This window comes from Diplotaxodon limnothrissa, linkage group LG19 (genome assembly GCF_057381915.1).
Source record: "Diplotaxodon limnothrissa isolate DT_005_m linkage group LG19, D_limnothrissa_male_GT1.1, whole genome shotgun sequence".
Taxonomy (NCBI): domain Eukaryota; kingdom Metazoa; phylum Chordata; class Actinopteri; order Cichliformes; family Cichlidae; genus Diplotaxodon; species Diplotaxodon limnothrissa.
In genome coordinates this window covers 30,176,146-30,196,573 of record NC_140614.1, presented here as the reverse complement: position 1 = coordinate 30,196,573, position 20,428 = coordinate 30,176,146, and the positions used below count along the sequence as shown (strand labels likewise).

General features: G+C 41.0%; 2 protein-coding genes across 3 annotated transcripts in view; one reads left to right on the top strand and one right to left on the bottom strand.

Moving 5' to 3' along the window:
• The first annotated feature begins 407 nt into the window (after nucleotides 1–407).
• Nucleotides 408–20,428, top strand: part of tdrd9 (tudor domain containing 9) — a 38,216-nt gene continuing 18,195 nt past the window's right edge. The window contains exons 1-14 of one of the 2 annotated variants that reach the window (XM_085342703.1): nucleotides 408–538; nucleotides 8,088–8,170; nucleotides 8,300–8,370; nucleotides 8,877–9,098; nucleotides 10,420–10,542; nucleotides 11,214–11,294; nucleotides 11,386–11,550; nucleotides 11,642–11,745; nucleotides 11,852–11,971; nucleotides 18,827–18,911; nucleotides 18,987–19,044; nucleotides 19,684–19,788; nucleotides 19,861–19,958; nucleotides 20,050–20,181. In XM_085342703.1, the coding sequence (XP_085198829.1) occupies nucleotides 408–538; nucleotides 8,088–8,170; nucleotides 8,300–8,370; nucleotides 8,877–9,098; nucleotides 10,420–10,542; nucleotides 11,214–11,294; nucleotides 11,386–11,550; nucleotides 11,642–11,745; nucleotides 11,852–11,971; nucleotides 18,827–18,911; nucleotides 18,987–19,044; nucleotides 19,684–19,788; nucleotides 19,861–19,958; nucleotides 20,050–20,181 (1,578 nt within the window). Of the gene's footprint in view, nucleotides 539–8,087; nucleotides 8,171–8,299; nucleotides 8,371–8,876; nucleotides 9,099–10,419; nucleotides 10,543–11,213; nucleotides 11,295–11,385; nucleotides 11,551–11,641; nucleotides 11,746–11,848; nucleotides 11,972–18,826; nucleotides 18,912–18,986; nucleotides 19,045–19,683; nucleotides 19,789–19,860; nucleotides 19,959–20,049; nucleotides 20,182–20,428 lie in introns of both variants that reach the window. The other variant, XM_085342702.1, reaches the window with a different exon arrangement.
• On the bottom strand, nucleotides 3,067–5,768 carry rd3l (RD3 like). Its single transcript, XM_085342704.1, has 2 exons — nucleotides 5,455–5,768; nucleotides 3,067–3,430 (listed from the first exon to the last, which is right to left on the bottom strand). The coding sequence occupies exons 1-2, from the start codon at nucleotides 5,766–5,768 to the stop codon at nucleotides 3,067–3,069; spliced, it is 678 nt and encodes a 225-aa protein (XP_085198830.1).

Here is a 20,428-nt window from a genome sequence, read left to right as displayed (position 1 = left end):
ATAGAAATATTTTATTTGGTTGCTATCATTATTGTGACAAATCGTATACAATAATTATCTTCTTGCCTAGTTCCACATACCAAAGGTATTACAGTTAACTAAAATGTTTTCATTTGTTAGTCATGTAAAAACAAACCAAGAGCAGAAAAATTAACAATAATACTATGACTAGTACAGTATTAACTATAACAATTTTGGTTACCCTGTTCGTGGTGTATCTTCTGTGGGTGCTGATAACTTGTTTATAAGGTTCATTTAAAAAACAGACAGAGAGACAGGTAGACTTGCCATTTTTATTCCAACCGCCAGTGGGAGACCTTAGAGCTGCGCCTGCCTCACGTGTTTTCGTCTTCGTGTTACCCGCTATCACAGCGAAGTGGAAAAAAAAATACAATTACTGGCGCAAAATGAAGAAAATATTTACCGCTGAACAAATATCGGACTGGTTCACTTCAGGGAACAGGTTTGCGAACATTAAACTCACAGAAGAAGTGGCTGAGAGGAAGTCAGACGATGAACAATCGTCGAAAGAGAGCAGGTATGATGGTTTAGTTAGCGTAAACGTGGTTGACCTTAAGCTAAGTAGCATGCTAGCATGGTCTAGCTTTGCATTCAGGTGTTAGACACTTAAATATTTTAGAAAAATTAATGGCGTATGGTTTTGTTGTTGTTGCTAGATTTAGCTGCTCAAAGTGATACCGTTAAATTGTTTTTAACTTATCAAGTGTTTTAAGTCGTTGGCGGACATATACATCATGTCTCAGCTTGGCAGCAAGTATTGGAAAGTGAAGTTCAAATAGAAGAAATCACATTGTAGGCATGCTTAAATGTCACCGTAATGGGTAAATGCGTAACGACCAAAATTAACACAAATTATTCCGGAGCTGTAGAAAACAAACGGGGGGATATTTTAATGGTTTCATCCATACAGCTGCACGTTTTTGTATGGTTTTGCTAAAACCTCGAATCTGAATGTATTTTAACCTTTGTTTTTACACTGCCAGTGGTCTTTTTTTTAAGTATTCAAATTGAGATAAGGGTAAAAACTCCGGTGTCATCCAAGCAAATGCACACTGTTTTAAGAAATGTAACAAATATTTGCTCTACCAAAGCTACCAGATTCCTCTTAAAATCTTACACTAGATCCCCTAATACAGGGGTGGGGGAACTCCAGGCCTCAAGGGCCGGTGTCCTGCAGGTCTTAGATGTGTCCTTGATCCAACATAGCTGATTTAAATGGCCAACTTGCCTCCTCAACTGAATTTGGAAGACCATGCAGGCACAGAGAATACCAGCATGGACAGTAAAAATGAGGCAGAACAGGTAGCCCCAAACGGAAGGACCAGTCAAAACTAATTGAGGATCTTATTCCTAAACAAGGGGCTAACTCTCTAGCATGGAGATAGTTTGGTTATGAAAAGTCTGACATGGACCAGAAATCTGTACTCTGCAAATAATACCACAAACAGGTCCCCACCACAGACGTAAGCATGACAAACCTCTTCTACCACCTATGCAAGAATCACGTGAGAGAGTTTACAGATGAGAAGCAAAAAAGAGCCCTCAGGTTCTCAAAATAAACCTTAGACTTAAATGTTAGAACAGACTTTTCCCCGCAGCACGCCATATAATAAACTCGTACAAAGAAAATTGGCGGCCGTTACAACTTGTGTCTAAAAATATATATAGTTATATTGAATTGGTCAAAACACTTGACTCCAGGTACACGATGAGTTGCCCGAGATGTCTTTTAAGTTCTCGAGAAGCCTGGTAATGAACTAGTTTTGATTCAGGTGTATTGACCCAGGGTGATATCTCAAACCTGCCGGACACCGGCCCTTGAGGCCTGGAGTTCCCCACCACTGACCTAATATTATAAGGGTGGATGCTGTTGATGTGTGTCTGATAAACAGTCCCAAAGATGGACTGCATAAGTCCCCACATTTTCTTACCATGTTGTTTGATGCAGGTCATCTAAAACAGACAAGTGAAAAATATCATTTTGTCTTTGCATGTTTTTCTTTATTTTAAGGTTTTCATTACCTGTGAATTATCAAAAATTAATGGTTAGATTATCAGTGTTGATCCGACTGAGGCCTTCACTAATGCAAACTGAATTATAGTAAATCTTATTTTAATGTTTGTTTTTTTTTATTTATAAAGGACGTTCTTTAGTCAAGGCAACAACTTAATAATATTTTTTGTCCAATAGTATATTGATAAGCTAAATGGAAATCATACTATTTATTACCATTTACACGTTGATCTGTTTTTCAAGTTGGTTGATTGAGTTTAATGACCATCAAATAGTGCATTGCTACACTTCTTCCTGAAGGGTGTCTTAACTGTAGCACAGAACAATAGCTGCTGTTTGTCAAGGGATTTAGGACTCCGAAAGGAAGTTAAACACTGATACACAAGAACAAAAACAAGTCCTACACAAATCAAGATGAGTTCTGCCTAATCTATATAAAATGTTTAGCTCAATGTTTTTTTTATTTTTCAGTCTGAAACATTTACATTAAAGAGTGCTCACTCAGATTTCCAGGGTTTTTCCTGCATATAAAATGTTTGCCACCCCAAGAGGTTTTGGCCAGCAATAACAGGAAAGTTGACTGACTTGTGTTAGATAAGGTAACGTGGAGTGTTTACATCTTTGCATTAACTATATGTGAGCCAGTCATGTTTTTACACATGTATTCACTCCAAAAGCTGGACATTTTGAGCTCTTAATGAGCTACCACAAATTGACCAACTCAGTCAGTTTGTCACTTAGCCAAAAGCCAAAAAGGCATCTAGTGCTTTTACTATTAAAATCACTCCAGGTTCTTGACATCTCTGAAATGCATCTCCAGCTGTTCAATTGAAGGTTTAGAATAAGGAGTAACTAAACAACTCAGGCTGTGAAGTAGGGATAAGAATTAGTTATTGCCATTAAACATTTGAGTACATATAACACCTAGCCTAGTGCTATTTTGGTAAAGCTAGTGAAATGTCTATATCTAAGACGCATATTGCGATTTGGTCTCCATGCTGTTGGTTGCAGATGGTTAAAGAGTTGTCCTTTCACAGTGTGGTGCTGTAAGCACCTTTGGACCTGAGAGGTACTGGATAATAATATGGAAGGTCCCAGTCCCTGTGTGCTGTGAATGAACCAGAGTGGCGCATGACCCGATCCACGTATCCAGAGACCGTTGGGATCTCTTCCCTTGGATGGTCGCCACAGTTGGGGACAGTGGGTGTGACAAACCCCTGCTTCATTTTGTACCGGCTGGTCCAAGCCTCCATGGGTTGGAACTGCACCGGCTGCACTGAGAGGTCATCCTCTTCATCATATCCCCTTTGGCTCAGGAAGTCCTTTAGTATTTGCTTAAACACAGATGCCAGCTCCCAGGGTCGTATGTTGTTAGTGGCAAGCACCTCACGAAACCTGTGGAAACATACAACATTATAGTTAATTAAACAGTTCTTGGAGAGGTTTTTCTCATTTCCTCATCATTTATTCCTTCTTGTTTCCTTTGCGCTCTGTCCTCTCGTCTCTGACTTGAAAATCAGTCACACTAAGCCACGTTGAAATATGTCTCTGTTCCTAAAAACACAGTATCACTGTAGTTTATGAAATAGTCACACACTCCTATCTGGTTATTATTCTTTCTGCTGAAGGGGTTGGTGGTAAAGTTTGACCTCTTACATTAGAGACAGTGGACATGAAATCTACTCAAGTTTTGAAAAGCTTTGACAGAGATGTTATTTCTATATTATGACTTTTGTCTTCATAGCAGCAGCCGTGTAGTGATTGTGCCCTCACCCAGAGGTTTAGATTTCACATTTTATTGCCTTAACATTAGCATGGAGCCAGAATTTACCTCCATGCTTACTAACCTTAGCTAACTAAGGTTAACAAGGGTTCATAAACTGTACAGATTCAGTGAAAATACATACATATTGACTAATTAGTGCTTATTAACAAATTAAGTGCCAGATTTACTAAACAGGTCAAAATAGCAGGTGTAAATGGCTCTCAGAGTTGCGGGTTTGCTTGTGATGTAAATATTCACTTCCCTATATTTTGTGCCTTGAGAAAGGAACTCTCAGAAATGCATATGCAATAGAGTCAGTCGGAAAAAATCAGAGTCACTCTATCAGAGTCACTCTAACAAGCAATCTTGTCACTGCGCCATCTTTGTAAATACTCATAAAACTTTAGCACTCACTGCTGGGAGGGTCTGTACATTAACAAAGGCACAAGGTAATAACAGCACAAAGATGTTGAAGAGGATCAGTTTAATAACCTTCAGTAGTGGATGAGCCCTAACAGATTCCAGCTCTAGTTGCCCAACCTGTCAATTATTGAGACCACACTCCTAACTTGGTTATCCAGTTGGTTATAAACAAATTCAGCCCACTCAGAGGACTTATAAAGGGGAAACTAGCTGTAGATGCTTTATAATGTTGCTAAGTTAAATTTAAATGGGAGCCTTTAGGGCACAGGTGTCGAACTCCAGGCTTCGAGGGCCGGTGTCCTGCAGGTTTTAGATGTGTCCTTGATCCAACACAGCTGATTTAAATGGCTAAATGACCTCCTCAGCATGTCTTGAAGTTCTCCAGAAGCCTGGTAATGAACTAATCATTTGATTCAGGTGTGTTGACCCAGGGTGAGATCTAAAACCTGCAGGACACCGGCCCTCGAGGCCTGGAGTGCGACACCCCTGCTTTAGGGAATGACTTCCTTTTTGAGCCATACTCAAGTGGCAACTACTAGAACTGACACTGTCCTTTGTTGGCAGTACAAGGCTACAGCATGTAGATGATGGTCTACAAATGTACAACCATGTCAGTCCCATAAGATGCAAGCAGAGGAGTTGAGTATCTACAAACTAAGAAATAATATTTCCATCAGCATGGTGTCAGCCTGCTAATGTGAAGTTTCTGTGCTTCACCTAAAATGTTGGACCTGTGTGCTTTTATCTGTTTTCTCTCACAGTTTCAAAAAATGACATATCTGGGACAACAGCGAAGATTTTTGTAAATGATAAAAGCATAATAACACATCTTATTAAATATGTTTTTCTTGGCTAAGATGTTATGTAAGCACACAGTAGTGAACTGGTAGAGAGTTTTATGGGGAATATGTAAGTAGGTCACAGTGCTCATTGCTCAACCATGTCTAACAGCTATTTTTCCATACTGGCTAACAGACGAGTGGCAACCCCGGCAGCCTGGCTTCACTCACCCTTACAGGGCGTCCTTCACCTTCACATGTTAACACCCTGTATCGCCTGTGTCTGTGACAATAACACATAATGGCTTCCTTGGCAGCTCGCCCTAGCTCCCTTTCCCTTTGGGTCTTCTCTGCTTTGCCTGCTGTCAGGCCCTGTTGATGCAGTAGCAGCTAGTATCTGTTGACAGCTTACTAATGTGAGGACAGAAGAAGGCATGGGTACTACTAAACACCTGGAGAGGACAGTGGCTGCTTGGATAGATGGGATCTGGGCACACAAGAACTCCAGCTGTTGTAGTTCTGATGAGGGGATGAGGGTCCGCAACCTGGGGTACTTTTGAAACCAGTGGAGACCCAGAGCGCTGTGAGCCATCCTATGCTCACGCTCCAGTTCTCTCGCCAGCCGCTCGCGCTCTTCCACATGCCACAGGAGCTCTGTGATCAGCATGCGGCTGGGTAACCCCCCTGAGATTTTCAGAGATGGTGTTTCATCCTGAGCCTGCACTCTTGTCTCATGCGACCATTTCATCCAGCTGAACAGAGGCATGGCATTCACAGCACGCTGTCTTTAAAAGCTGAAGACATTAGAATAATTAGTTATCTTTAGCATCAAGACAGGATTTTCACAACACAACAGAATCATAATAATCATCTGAATTACTGGAATAGACGTTGCTTAAAACAAATTTCTATAACGGTTGCACCTGCAAATGACAGGACGGCATAACAGCAAGTGAGGAACTGCTTAAGTCAGGCAGATGAGGAAAAAACACTGAGGTAAGCCAGGGAAATTAAAACTCTTCTCTGAAAACCTTTAGAAAAAAATAATGGGTTTTTTCCCTCTTTATTAAAAATGTTTGTGGGTACCAAAGAGGTTTTGGTCTTCCCTTAAAGGAAAATGTAATACACTGTGATTACATTTAAAAAACAAAAAAAAAAACCCAAAACTTTCTGGGGATTTAACATGCTGTAATATAAAATAATTCTTTTGCTATTTAAATCCCCCCCCCCCCCCCCCCCCCAAAAAAAAAAAAAAAAAAAAAACAGGATCCATTTCTTTTAAGATAACAGACTTTCCTTAACTGTGACCCAAGTTATCACCTCCCAAAATGTGTATTTCAAGTCAAAATTAACCGCTAACCAGAGGAATTTTTCTTGAAAATGGAAATGCTAATTTGCTAATTGTCAAAAATCTTGCAGTTGTACTGAAATGGGTTTGACTATTCAGGTTGAATGAAAATTATTTGATTAGAATGTTTTATTAATTTTATGTGGTAAATCTAGTTTATAACTGAAATCTAGTCTGTGACTCTTTGTGACGTTTTAATAATTCAGAATTTAAGCTTGACATTGAAAAATGATCATCCCATAGCTATTCTGTCCTTTGATCCCTGCCTGATGGCTACTTTGATTTCAAGGCTGATGTCCCAGGTGTGCGTATTTGGCCCTTTTATTCAAGCTGATAGATCAGCTGAGTTTCCACCTGGGATTCAGATGGATTAAACTGCCTGTGGGGTCAGAGGTCAGCCATACAGAAAACCTTAAGGGTTTTCGCTTAGTAAGCTGCAAATCAGATTTTAAAAATTTAAAAAAAATTGTTATCACAATAATATCTGGATGAATAAGAAAAGAAAGAAATGTACTTACTGGTGAAACAGCACTGCTGACTCTTGTCTGAGCTTTTTAGAAATTGGGCAAAGAAGAGCTTTTCACAGAGTAGAGCCTCCAGCGTCTTGTCTCCATGGATCTGCCTGTGCAAACTTTACTCCTCTCACTGTTGACTACGTCCGGCAGCAATCCTTCCCTTGCTTTGTTGTTGCAAATGTTTTTGTCTTGTAGTTTTTTGTCCTGTCCTCTCACTGCGCCTGTCATGCAGACTTTTTCCAGGAGAGTTAGTCACACGCACACGGATAACTGACTAAGAGCTGTCACTTCTCTTCTCCTTTCACCCCACTCTCCTCTGTGCAGTGTGCAGCTTTTGTTGTAGGGTCAGCTGCTTTGTAGCTTGCACGAAACGTGTGCATTGGAGAGAAAGAGAGAGGACGAGGGTGCGTGTGTGCGCACAAGTCGTGGGTGTGCATTTGAGCTCCTAGTACTGTCAGGGTTTTTGTCTGCTGTTGTGATAAAATCCTCTCCTCGCTAAGAGTGCAGGAGGCACACATGCATAAACACACACACAACCGGGAATGCTCCTCAGGCTGCAGCGCTGTGGGCCTGGTCAAGCTGACAGAGGGAAATTAGAGAGGATGCAAAAACTTAGTTAGAAATTGCATTAAGAAGTGAAATATGCAGAGGAAAAAATGTGAAACTTTCTTCTAGAAAATGTATGTTTAAAAACAAAAAATATTTCAAAAGGTTTATGAATCTGTGAGTTTAACTGTGACTAACTGATGTTGACTTATGTTTGGTTATACAGCCCCCTTTTTTTCTTTTATTGCCATGCTTAAGCTTTTTTCTTTAAAAAAAAAATTGGGTTTTGTACATGGATTACCACGTATAAAGAAGGGGAGCATTTTCCTGTTCATTTTGTTTTTTATCTTTGTTGATGTTGAGAAAAATGCTACAACATCTAGCATTATATTCAACCTCACAGTTCCTGTAATGATCTGAAATTAATTCTTACACTCAAAGGAAACTGATTTTCATATAATATTGATAATTTTGATAAATCCTGGCTTCCAACTTGTCTTGTTTTTACCAGTACATATATTTGTCTTTGCGTTGTGAGGAAATTGCGGTATAAAGGTCGAAACTGAAAGCTTAAACGTTAAAGTCTTTTAGTCCAAAACAGCTAATCGTATCTTGTACAGTTTTGGTGTTACTGCATTAGATTTGTTTGTAATTCTCAGATTTGGTTTTCTTACAGTCCAGCAAAGATTCTTGAGCATGGCAGCCCAAAACCTGTGATCTCTGATGGAGAGAGGCTGCAAAAACCAGAACCTGCAGTGCGTAAGTACTAATTTTGTCATAGCTTTTCTGAGCCTAGGTTGTGTATTTTGGGATATACAGAAAGCTTAATTCTTAATCAGTTTAAAACTTTATTTTTCCTTTTACTCCTGCAACTTTTCTTTTCACTAGGTTATGCTAATCCTCCTCCACTCACAAGCTATGAGTATCCAGACTTGCCCATAGCCAAAAACAGACAGGAGGTAAGAGATTGACTTAGCTTGATGGTCCTGTAGTGCACTTTCATTATCCCGAGGTTCTGTTCGTCATTTTTACTGAAATTTTTTTTATGTCCCCAGGACACTTGAGCACTTAAGATTTTGCTGTTTGCTCAAGATGAACATTACAACAAAGTTATTTGATGCTGATGGACAACAGCTAACTTCAAATTCCCTAGTCTATTATTATTTGTTGACTAATACAGAGTAGTGTGTGTGTGTGTGTTTTAGGAGATAATGCTGTCATTTAAGCTGGACTTTCTTAATGCAGATTATAAAGTCTAAAATTTAGGCCATAAATCAGCTTACCACATCCATCTGCCCAACAATTTCATAACTTTTTCTCCAAATTTCATTTGTTTTTTCGATGATATGGGTTAGTAGCTAAATGTCCTTCCTTTTTTTTTTTTTTTATCAAATGCCTTTCTTTTTAACTGTGCACGTGTCCTTTTGTGTTTTTTATGTGTGTGTCTGTTTGCGGTTGTTTCCAGCTGATTTCCCTCATAGAAAACAACTCTGTAGTGATCATTCAAGGAGCCACAGGCAGTGGCAAGACCACCCAGCTGCCACAGTACATTCTGGACTATTACAATGAGAAAAATGCCTCATGCAACATTGTAGTCACCCAACCACGTAAAATTGGAGCCACCAGTATTGCTCGATGGGTTGCCAAACAGCGGAAGTGTACCCTGGGTAGTCTGGTGGGATATCAGGTTGGTGCAGTATTAGGATAGAATGTGATTTTCTTAAACTGCATACACTGCTCTTCGATCATGTAGCAGTAGTAGAAAACCAAGATACAATGACCCATATTGATTCAAACTTTAGACAAAGAGCATTCATTATTATCTTTCTCACAACTTCAGAGTGTTTGCATGCATGTGTTAACAAGCTCGTATGCTTTGTTGCTAGGATGTCTGACTGTGTTGTGCAGAGCTTTGAAACTGTGTGTCTAATAATAACCGTTGTCTCCTCCGCTTGATGCAGACCTCTGGAGTTAAGGATGATGTCACTGACAGTGGGAGCAATGATAAATAGTCAGTTTTAGAAGGAGAAAAAATTCTTAGCTTATGCAACAGAAACTAAACATTATGGTATAATTTCCATTATAACATTAAAATAGGGGAGAGTTATATCTATATATTTGTTTAGCTGCAAGTTGGCAAAGCAAAAAGTGTAACATGGATACGCAATCGATTTTGTTGAGGTTCACTGATGTTTTCTCCAGTCAGAACCACAAATAGTCATTTTGGCATTGCAGACATCAGTTTTTAAAACCCTGTAAAAGTTTAAGCCTAAAGCTACAGCAGAGGAAGTGTACTTCCTCTGTGGCCTCTGCTGTTCCTTCCTGAGGCAGTAAAAAGTAATCTTGTTGTGTTTTTTGGAGCTCAATAAATCCAAGTAGTGCTATAATGCAGCAAAACAGTACAAAAACTTAAATTCTAAAGAAATCAAATTGCAGATGGTATAAAAAGATTATCTGCAAGTTGGTATTTGCAGATGACAGGATTTTTCAAGTTTCATCAGTTCATATAGAGCTTGGGTAAAAGGCATTCTTCTTTTTCTGCCCCATCGTCATGGAATACATTACAGATGGATTTGAGTCTCTCTCAATTGATTTTACTTGCAGACTTCGAAAGACATACAAACGTTTTTGTGAAATCATCACTGGGAAGTTGTTCTTGTCTTTGATATGACTGTGTACATTACACAAATTAAGCTGTTGTTTCTTTTATTGTTGTAATTTTAATGTTTGTCTGGAACAGGTCTCTCTTGTAAATGAGACATTGAGTCTCAATGGAACTACCTGTATAAATGAAGGTTAATAAAAGTAAGAAAAAACCTGAAAAAGCAAAAGACGAGAACAAATGGATGCCTTCCAGAGATTTTAGGCCCTGTCATGAAGGTGCCTTTATAGACTTTTCCAGTTAGCAAACAACAAATCAACTACGTTCCCTGTGGATTTTTATGAAAATGCAAATATGTATTTAATTGACAAGTTTGTGAATGCAACTCCTGTATATATTTGTTCAGATTGGCCTGGAGAAGATGGCAACTGAGCATACCCGACTAATCTACATGACTACAGGAGTGCTGCTGCAAAAACTGGTTCAGGCCAAGTCCCTCACTGAATTCTCCCACATTTTTGTGGATGAGGTGCATAAACCAGATGTCAAATTTTTCATGTTTATATGTTTCTCTGTTAGCTACTGCCAAAAAAAGGGGGAATTTGTGTTTATTTACTTTTTTTAGTTATTTTGGGGGAAGTACAAATATTAAATCTGATGACAGACAGGTGAAATAGTCAAAAAAAAGTACCTTACCACTTGGTCCCTGCAGTTAATTGCCTTGGACACTTGTGTCACTAGAATAAAGGGTGACTACAAATCAATATCAAGTTGTTCATAGTGCCAGAACATTTCTATTGTGATGAGAGTGGATTCTTCCAGGACAATGCCCCCCACCCATAGGGTGCAAGGGATGACTGAATGATTTGATAAGTATCAAAGTGATGTGGCCTCACAGCCTCCAAATCTAAATCAAGTTGAAAATTGTGTGAGACTTTGGACCAGCATGTTGGAGTGTTCTTCACTGGCGTTCAGTCCTAAAAATGATCAGACTTGGAGAGTAAATGCCAGTGTTCAGCTCTTGCAACAACTCTTCTTTGTCTTTGTCTACCATTTATAATACTTTAATCCAAAGTCATTTCTAGTTTTCTGCCACAAAAGGTACTGTTATAAGCTTAAGAATAATTTAATCCTATTATTTAATGAGTGATTCTTGAATGTTCAAAATGTAACCTTTTAACAACTCTGCGTTTGTCCAAGGTTCATGAGCGCACATCAGAAATGGACTTTCTCCTGCTAGTTTTGAGAAAACTCCTCCGTTCCAACTCTTACCACATCAAGGTAACTGTTGGGTCCGGCTAAAAAACTTCCTTCGTCTTCCTCATGCTTAGTCACTTGTACTCTCACTCACAAGAGTCTGTCTTTGTTTTAGATAATCCTTATGTCAGCCACCATTAACTGCAAGCAGTTTGCTGACTACTTTGCCACTCCTATTCGTGGCAAACTGAACCCAGCCTATGTGTTTGAAGTGGAAGGGGCATCCTATGCCACTGAAGATTTCTACCTGGATGACCTCCACCACCTGTCTCCGCATAGGGTAGGTAGTTGAGAGAGTAAATGGTTGCTGCTGGTACAGTTCTCTGCCTTGAAGCCAAATCTATTGTATCTGAATTTTGTGTCTGTTTTAGACTGAATCAGCACATCCAGGCGACCCATACATCACAGCAGATATGTACAGTCTTGCCATCAGTCTCATCCAGAGCTTTGATGAAATGGAGGGCAAAAATTCCAGGTAAGGCCAAAGTATTGTAACTTTTAGAACTGCTTGAACATGTAAATAGGCAAGGATTTAATTGTTTGTTAACTGAATATGCATACATGTATTTTTGTGTGAGCAGCAAGGCCGAGAAAGAGGGAGGCATGACTTTGTCAGAGAGAGGAAGTGTTTTGGTTTTCCTCCCTGGCATACATGAGATAAGCTACATGCAGGAGGCCTTGACCAAGCTGGTTCACAAAAGGTGAGCAAATGCATTTACCTGCTGAGAATTGTACACGTGATCAGAGTTGCTTAATGTAATGTCTACCATCACTGTACAGGTCATACTACAGGTTGTTTTCTGTTTCCTCAAACATACATGTGCCGCATAAGACAGATTGCCTCACTACATTTTGTTATTAAAGGATATACAAGTATGCAGTACTGTCAGTAAACTCCTTAACACAGACACACCACTGTCTACATACGACGCTGTGGGGTGCGACTACTATAATGGCAGGTTAGTGACTGTTGTTTGCTCCCAGAGGCTCGCTGCGGCTCACATAAATGTGCTCAAGCTGCAAGCAATGCGATGCATCTGCTTAGCAATACAACATTTTTTTTTGGCCATTTCTCTGTGGGTAACATGTTTAGTGAAAACTACATGGATAATTACTTATTTCAGCTGCCAGGGCAGTGCTCTTTCACCACAGCTTCACGGGCTAGCCAAAGAAACAACTGTGTTCAGCAACACCAGATTGTTGTCCCTTTAGTCAACTCGCAACAGGAATTCTGAACGAGGAGGGCATCTTTTGTCCAAGGGGATCCAACTGTTTGGAGATTTCACCTGCAGGACTTGGAACTGAGATAAGGTGGCTGAGATAAGGCTGATTTGTATCGTATATCTCAGTGCCTGCTGTTTTCGCCCTCTCATGATGCAAACGCGTCACTGTACATGCAAATGCTTCCACGCTTTCCTGCTTCTCAACCTGATCCTCCCTAGGGTTAGCCAGGCATACCCATGAAAGGAAAGAATGCTGCAGGCCTCCCTCTGAGCACCACTAAGACGATTTAGAATAAAAGGGCTTCCTCCTTGCTGTTTCAGCATGCAGTGTGGGGTTTACTGATAAACCTGCTGGACAGCACCTTCTGGTATGTTGTTTCATGAGGGGCTTGCATCATAAGCTCACAGACTGTAGACCACTGGTTCCATTAGAAGAGTTGTCTATCAATGCCCCCTCTCTCAAACCCTTTGAGCTTAGTGAAGTAGTGGGGCTGAAGTTTCTCTTACTTGTGCTTCCTGCTCTGCCGTTTGGACTAACCCAGTCAAGCAAGTTAGGGAGTTACAGTTCAATTCAATTCAGTTTTATTTATATAGCGCCAAATCACAACAAAAGTCGCCTCAAGGCGTTTTATATTGTACAGTAGATAAAGAGAAAAACCCAACAATCATATGACCCCCTATGAGCAAGCACTTTGGCGACAGTGGGAAGGAAAAACTCCCTTTTAACAGGAAGAAACCTCCAGCAGAACCAGGCTCAGGGAGGGGCGGCCATCTGCTGCGACCGGTTGGGGTGAGAGAAGGAAGACAGGATAAAAGACATGCTGTGGAAGAGAGACAGAGGTTAATAACAGATATGATTCAATGCAGAGAGGTCTGTTAACACATAGTGAGTGAGAAAGGTGACTGGAAAGGAAAAACTCAATGCATCATGGGAATCCCCAGCAGCCTACATCTATTGCAGCATAACTAAGGGAGGATTCAGGGTCACCTGGTCCAGCCCTAACCATATGCTTTAGCAAAAAGGAAAGTTTTAAGCCTAATCTTAAAAGTAGAGATAGTGTCTGTCTCCTGAATCCAAACTGGAAGCTGGTTCCACAGAAGAGGGGCCTGGAAACTGAAGGCTCTGCCTCCCATTCTACTTTTAAATACTCTAGGAACAACAAGTAGGCCTGCAGTGCGAAAGCGAAGTGCTCTAATAGGACACACCTGAAAGGTCCATCAGGGCGCATGTCACCGGCAGTGAGTGAGAGCTTGGCATCCTAAGTTTTTAAGTTTTTTTTCTTTTCGTTTCTATTGCTGGCATGTGTTTTGATTGAAGGAAGTGACAGTTTTCTTACAAAGTGACACACGCTCCACAACAGTGAGAAGTTGGGTTATCATATAGCCCGACGGGCGGATTTCTACTGTGCTGGCTTGTTTCCGATGATGAAATCTATCTCAGCCCCGCCCGTCGGGTTATCATATAGCCCAACGGGCGGGGCTGAGATAGATTTTGGTCGCCCGACCGAAGATATCGCTAGCTCCGGGACGTCGGGCTAGCGATTTTGCGAGCCCTGCCGTGAGTCAGCTGAGGATTGTTTACTCCTGCGACAAGCTGTTACAACTTAACTTACCGTATGATGGTAAGGACCTCACCTCATGTATGCCAGATTTTATACATAGACTCTCTAACAGAACAAGTGAGAAGAGGAAGAAGAAAAGAGGGAGACATGGAGGTGTAAATTTGCATCTGAGGAGGTCAGTCGGTTTACCCTGCCTTGGAAATGTTCAGTCTCTTAGGAACAAGCTGGATGAACTCCAGGGAAACGTCAGGTTCCAGAAAGACTTCAGGGACAGCTGTGTAATGGCTTTTTCCGAGACATGGCTGACAGAGCTGGACCAGGACACCGATTTTTCAATTGACGGTTTTGGAGCTCCTTTTCGCCGGGATCGGGATGCATGGGTAACAGGGAAATCCCAAGGAGGAGGAGTATGCTTGTAGCAACAAACGTTACTGTAGCGCTGTGACTGTTAGAGAGTGTATTTGTACACCAGATGTTGAACTTTTATCCGTGTCACTGCGCTCTTTTTTTTTTTTTTTATCTCCCTCGTGAGTTTCCACAACTTTTTATTACCGTAGTTTACATTCACGCGAGGGCTCACCCCGCCTCAACCTGTAGTGCAGAAGCTGCAGACGCTCTCTCCTGATGCCCCAAACTTTATAATGGGGGACTTTAACCATGTCTCTCTTAAATCAACTTTGGGCAATCTGTATCAATATGTATCCTGTCCTACCAGACGGGATAAAATGTTGGACCTTTGTTACGGATCGGTGAAGAATGCTTATAAATCCCTCCCGCCTCCTCCTCTGGGATCTTCTGACCATAACTGTGTGCATCTTCTGCCCATATATAAAACTGTCTTAAGACGAGAGAAGACAAAGACTAAGGATGTTGACATATGGTCAGAAGAATCTGTGCTTACCTTGCAGGAATGTTTTAAGTGTACAGATTGGGAAGTTTTTATTCAGTCTTGTGGAGATGATCTTGACGCTTTGGTGGACGTTACTAACTCTTATGCAGTATTTTGTAAAGATATGATTATACCCCGTAAGCGCGTTAAAGTATACGCTAACAATAAGCCATGGGTCACTAAAAGCGTCAAATCCTGTTTAAGTAAAAAGAGACAGGCCTTTAAAGAGGGGGCTGTTACTGATTTTCAGACAGCCACCAAGGAACTGAAAATCGAGATCTTGAAAGCAAAACAGAGCTACAAAAACCTTCTTGAAAGCAAATTTGCTGCAAAAAATTTTGGGTCTGCCTGGACTTGTATGAAAACCATAGCAGGGTTTCAAAATCCCCAGAGCAGTAGTCAGGTCATTTTAGATGGTTTTAATCCAGACAGAGATTTTGCAAATGCTTTAAGTATGTTTTATGCTCGTTTTAGTTCTTCTGATTTTAGCGAGGATATTTTGGAACTGAAACAGAAACTGAGAGATACTCAGCACTTTATCATTGAACTCAGCGATGTCAAAAAGGCCTTTCATACAGTTAATGTGAACAAGAGCCAGGGTCCCGATAATATTAGTGGTCGCTAGGGATGGGTATTGATAAGATTTTCACGATTCCGATTCTAGTTTTGATTCTGTTTAACAATTCGATTCTTTATCGATTCTCTTATCGATTCTTTTTAAAAAGGAGAACACTAAGGTCGATTAGCTTAGAACTTTGTTTTATATCTTCTCTTTGAACAAGATAGAAATTTAGGAGTAACATGGCCTTACAAACCCAACAGTGAGATCTTAAGAGATCCACAGCCTACGGCTCTTCAATGGGGCGTCACAGGGTCCCCAGGGAAAAAAATTGTAAATGTAAAATAATAAAATAAGCTAGCACGGGCGCCCACACAAACGCAAAGCAGGAGATGAAGCATCGCTGAATATGTTTCCAAACCAACTTCCTTCCAAGCCAAAGACTAGAAAATATGATGAAGCAAATCTTTTCTTTGGCTTCACCTGCACAAGTGCTGAGGTAGGTCTCCCTGCAGAATTGGTTTTCCCTTCATTGGGAGCAGCGCTGGGCTCTTCAAATCACAGACAAACAGTATCCCACATTCTTGATTTTTAGTTCACAAACACTTGTTGTAATGACCAACTACTAACTACTCCTGACATGTTGGAGATGTTAGCTCTTTATACAGTAAAGTTACAGCGGGATACAAATAATATCAGGCTGATCCTGCCACGATTTAATCCCCCGGTTCAAATCACGGACAAACAGTCTCCCACAGCTGTTTATGTTTTTGAACCCATTTTAAGATAAGATAAGATAAAATAACCTTTATTAGTCCCACACGTGGGAAATTTGTTTTGTCACAGCAGGAAGTGGACAGTGCAAAAGTTATGACGCAAAAATTAGAATACAATAAGAATAAATACAGTACACAGCTGTACAGAATAGAATAAAATAATATACTATATACAGTAGAATAAAATAGAATAAAAATATACAATAAGATAAAAATAGAATACGAATGCTATATACAACTGAGTAAAAATACAACGATGCCAGAAAAGATTATTGCACTTAGTGTTATTGCACATGTGTGGATGTGTGTGTTTGTTCAGTTAAAGTCTTTGTTGTGGAGTCTGACAGCAGTGGGGAGGAAAGACCTGCGAAATCTCTCCGTCCCACACCGTGGGTGCCGCAGTCTCCCACTGAAGGAGCTGCTCAGTGCTGTCACAGTCTGCTGCATGGGGTGGGAGACGTTGTCCAACAGGGATGACAGCTTAGCCGCCATTCTCCTGTCACTCACCACCTCCACTGGGTCCAGAGGGCATCCTAGAACAGAGCTGGCCCTTCGGATCACCCTGTTCAGTCTCTTCCTGTCCCCAGCAGAGATGCTGCCGCCCCAGCAGACCACACCATAAAAGATAGCAGAAGCCACCACAGAGTCATAGAAGGTCTTCAGGAGTGGGCCCTCCACCCCAAACGACCTGAGTCTCCGCAGCAGGTACAGCCTGCTCTGCCCTTTCCTGTAGAGGGCGTCTGAGTTATGAGTCCAGTCCAGTCTGTTGTTCAGATGAACACCAAGGTACCTGTAGCTGTCCACAGCCTCAATGTCCATACCCTGGATGTTCAGTGGTTGCAGTGGAGAATGCTTGTGCCTGCGGAAGTCTACCACCAGTTCCTTGGTTTTACTGGCGTTGATCTGGAGGTAGTTCAGCTGGCACCAGTCCACAAAGTCTTGAGTCAGTCCTCTGTACTCCTTGTCGTCCCCATCAGTGATGAGGCCGACTATTGCAGAGTCATCAGAGAACTTCTGCAGGAAGCACTGGGTGGAATTGTGGGAGAAGTCTGCAGTGTAGATGGTGAAGAGGAACGGAGCCAGAACCGTTCCCTGTGGGGCCCCCGTACTGCAGACGACCCTGTCCGACACAGCCCTGAGTCCTCACATACTGTGGTCGGTCGGTGAGGTAGTCCAAAATCCAGGTAGTGAGGTGATGGTCCACTCCAGAGTTCACCAGCTTGTCCTTCAGAACCGAGGGAAGAATGGTGTTGAAGGCACTGGAGAAATCAAAGAACATGATTCTCACAGTGCTTCCAGCGGTCTCCAGGTGAGCGAGGGATTTTGCACAGAGAGGCTTTTTTTTTTTTTTATAAATGTATTGACAGCAATGTTGAATATTATTACACAGGAAAAAACAACTACACGTAAAATAATGACACCGTGACGCCTCTGCCTTTGTAAATGGAGGGACAGTAACTGCGTGTAAAACCTGAAGATAGTCAGATTAACAGTATTTTGTTTCTATCTGCCATTCTGCAATTCCTCTCATGTAAACAATAACGTGGCGCACAGCTGACATGAAAAAAGGCACATACCTTTGACTTTGCGTGACGAACTCTGTATTCCTCGTCCACACGTAAACGCAAAAAAGGATTTTAAAAAATCTCAGTTTTCGGTGATTTGAAACGTTGTTTACGTGTGGACGAAACAGCTGCGTTTTCAAAAATACCCGTGTAGGTGCGGACGTAGCGTAAAAGAGTTAGTAGTTTATTTTATTACTACCTGCAGATTACTTGTATTTGCTTAATTGTTCACTAAATGTTTGAGGTGTGAAATAAACCGCAATTGAGCAAAATATGTGTGTGTGGTTGGAGGATGTGTTAGTGCGTACATGTGTGTGTGCGCGAACATTTTTCTGTAAAACAAAGGGGGGCCCAGCGAAAAAAGTTTGGGAACCACTGCTCTAAGGGGTAAATTTCAGCTTCTTTCCTCGGGACGAAGGTTTCTATTTCCGAGATGCAGGACAAAGCGTTATGAAAATAGCTTTGTCCCCGTTGCTGTCACTGATTTAAATAAGAACTGTTTTTGTTTTTGATTCGAAATATTAAATTACTTTATATGTGCTACAGTGAGGTTTATATCTTTATTAGGTATGTGTGTTTTTTAAGGGATGCCAAATGCTATCATTTTTCTGTAAAGCAAATTTACCTTGCCTATGGGTATAAATAAAGTTACCTTGACCTTGACCTTCTGAGCTTTGTTCAGAGGTATGTCGGTCCAGAATATTTGTGCAGCAGCAAACTAAGCTATGCCACACATGTTTGTGCATTTTCGCAGGCTGGATGCTGCACAGTCATCTCTGGCTCAGGGTTGACACAATCTGGGAGTAGGTTGTATCTCCCATAGTGAAACACAAAGTGAAGATGCACAATGAACGTGATACACAGTGGTAGAAAGTATCCAATCTCTGTAGATAGTGGGGAAGGTGCAGAAGTAGCAGATCAGTAAAGGTAAATGAGTAGTACTTTAACATTAAGTTCAAACTGAGCATGCTGCTTTTTTCAGATTGCAGGTTTATCCTCTTCACTCCTCAGTGACACTGGAGGAGCAGAACGGCGTGTTCCTCTTTCCTGTTCCTGGATACAGGAAGGTAAAAGCTGTTGATCGTAACTTTTTGCATGTGCTGTCCGTACCTGCTATACCAATTATCTTCTAATCCTCACAGGTGATCCTTTCCACCAACATTGCAGAGAGTTCAGTGACTGTTCCAGATGTCAAATATGGTGGGTTTTTTCAGTTTTAAATTTTTAAAAATTTGACTTCATCTATTGTCACTCTTCTTTCATCATTTATTTACAAGAAACTGAGAATTAAGGCATACAGATATCAATAATGTTGTAAGGAAAAAAGGAAGTTAAATAAGACAGAAAATAAGAGCAAGATACAAGAAATAATTCCCAAGTAGCAGTCCCACCTGCACCTACTACCAGACAAAGGCCATATCAAAATTAATGGTCGTGTCGCTGCCAACATCAGAGAGAACAATACAATTAGTAAGGTAAACAACAATGAATAAATATAGAAAAACAAATAACTGCACTATGTCATCTCCTAAAATTTGACAACATGTGTTAGTTAATGTTTATTTCCATATTACATGAATTAGGTCGCTTTGTCTGTCTTGCACCTAGAGCAAAGATTTGCGTTGAATCATTTCTCCTATGGTGCTCTGGTGTAAAATAGTTGATGTAAAAAATATTCAGCTTATGTGAAAAGGTTTTTGCTCAATGTGATTTCCACTCATGACTTACAAGAGAACTGCCCACATCGTGCTCCCATGTGGTTTTAAGTGGTTTGTTCTCTGAGATCTATTTATGTATTTATTTTAAGTTAATTTGTATTAGCATTTTTTTTAATGACAGTTATTGACTTCTGCCTGGTTCGCCAATTGGTGTGTGACCCGGATACCCATTACGAGTCTCTGCATCTCACCTGGGCCTCCAAAACCAGCTGCAACCAACGCAGAGGTACGACCATTTTAGACCTTTTAAGTGCTTACTATCACTTCTGCCTTTAACTCAATGTTTGTTTCCTGACAGGTCGGGCAGGTCGAGTGTCAAAGGGCTACTGTTACAGACTTGTTACCAAAGAGTTTTGGAAAAAGGAAATCCCAGACTACATGATTCCCGAGATGCTGGTAAGGGACTGTGCCAGTGACCAGTTTTTAATGCAGTTCAGACCTTACTTCTGAAAACCGATCTGTGCTCTACTATTTTCCATTTCCTCAGCTTGCTCCGCTCTCCACTGTCTTGTTGAAAGTGAAGCTGCTGGACATGGGAGATCCCCGCTCCCTCCTCTCCACAGCACTCTCACCTCCCAACCTCTCTGACATAGTTAGGACTGTGCTGCAACTCAAAGAGGTAGAGAGTGTAACTTGATGATTGTGTTCTGAGAGAGGCATTATTGTTTAGTCAAGTGCAGGCAAATGTGTAGCTGTAATGGTGATTGTTATGTATTTGGACGGGCAGCTGACCGCCAGCTCTGTCTGAGGATTAGACCTTGAGTTCTCTGAGAGGAGCTTTGCGTCAGCCAGTGTTCACATAGTTTATGTAGCATGAGAGCACAATAGGGCCATGTCGAATATTAATGATGTCGTGTGTTAGGCTA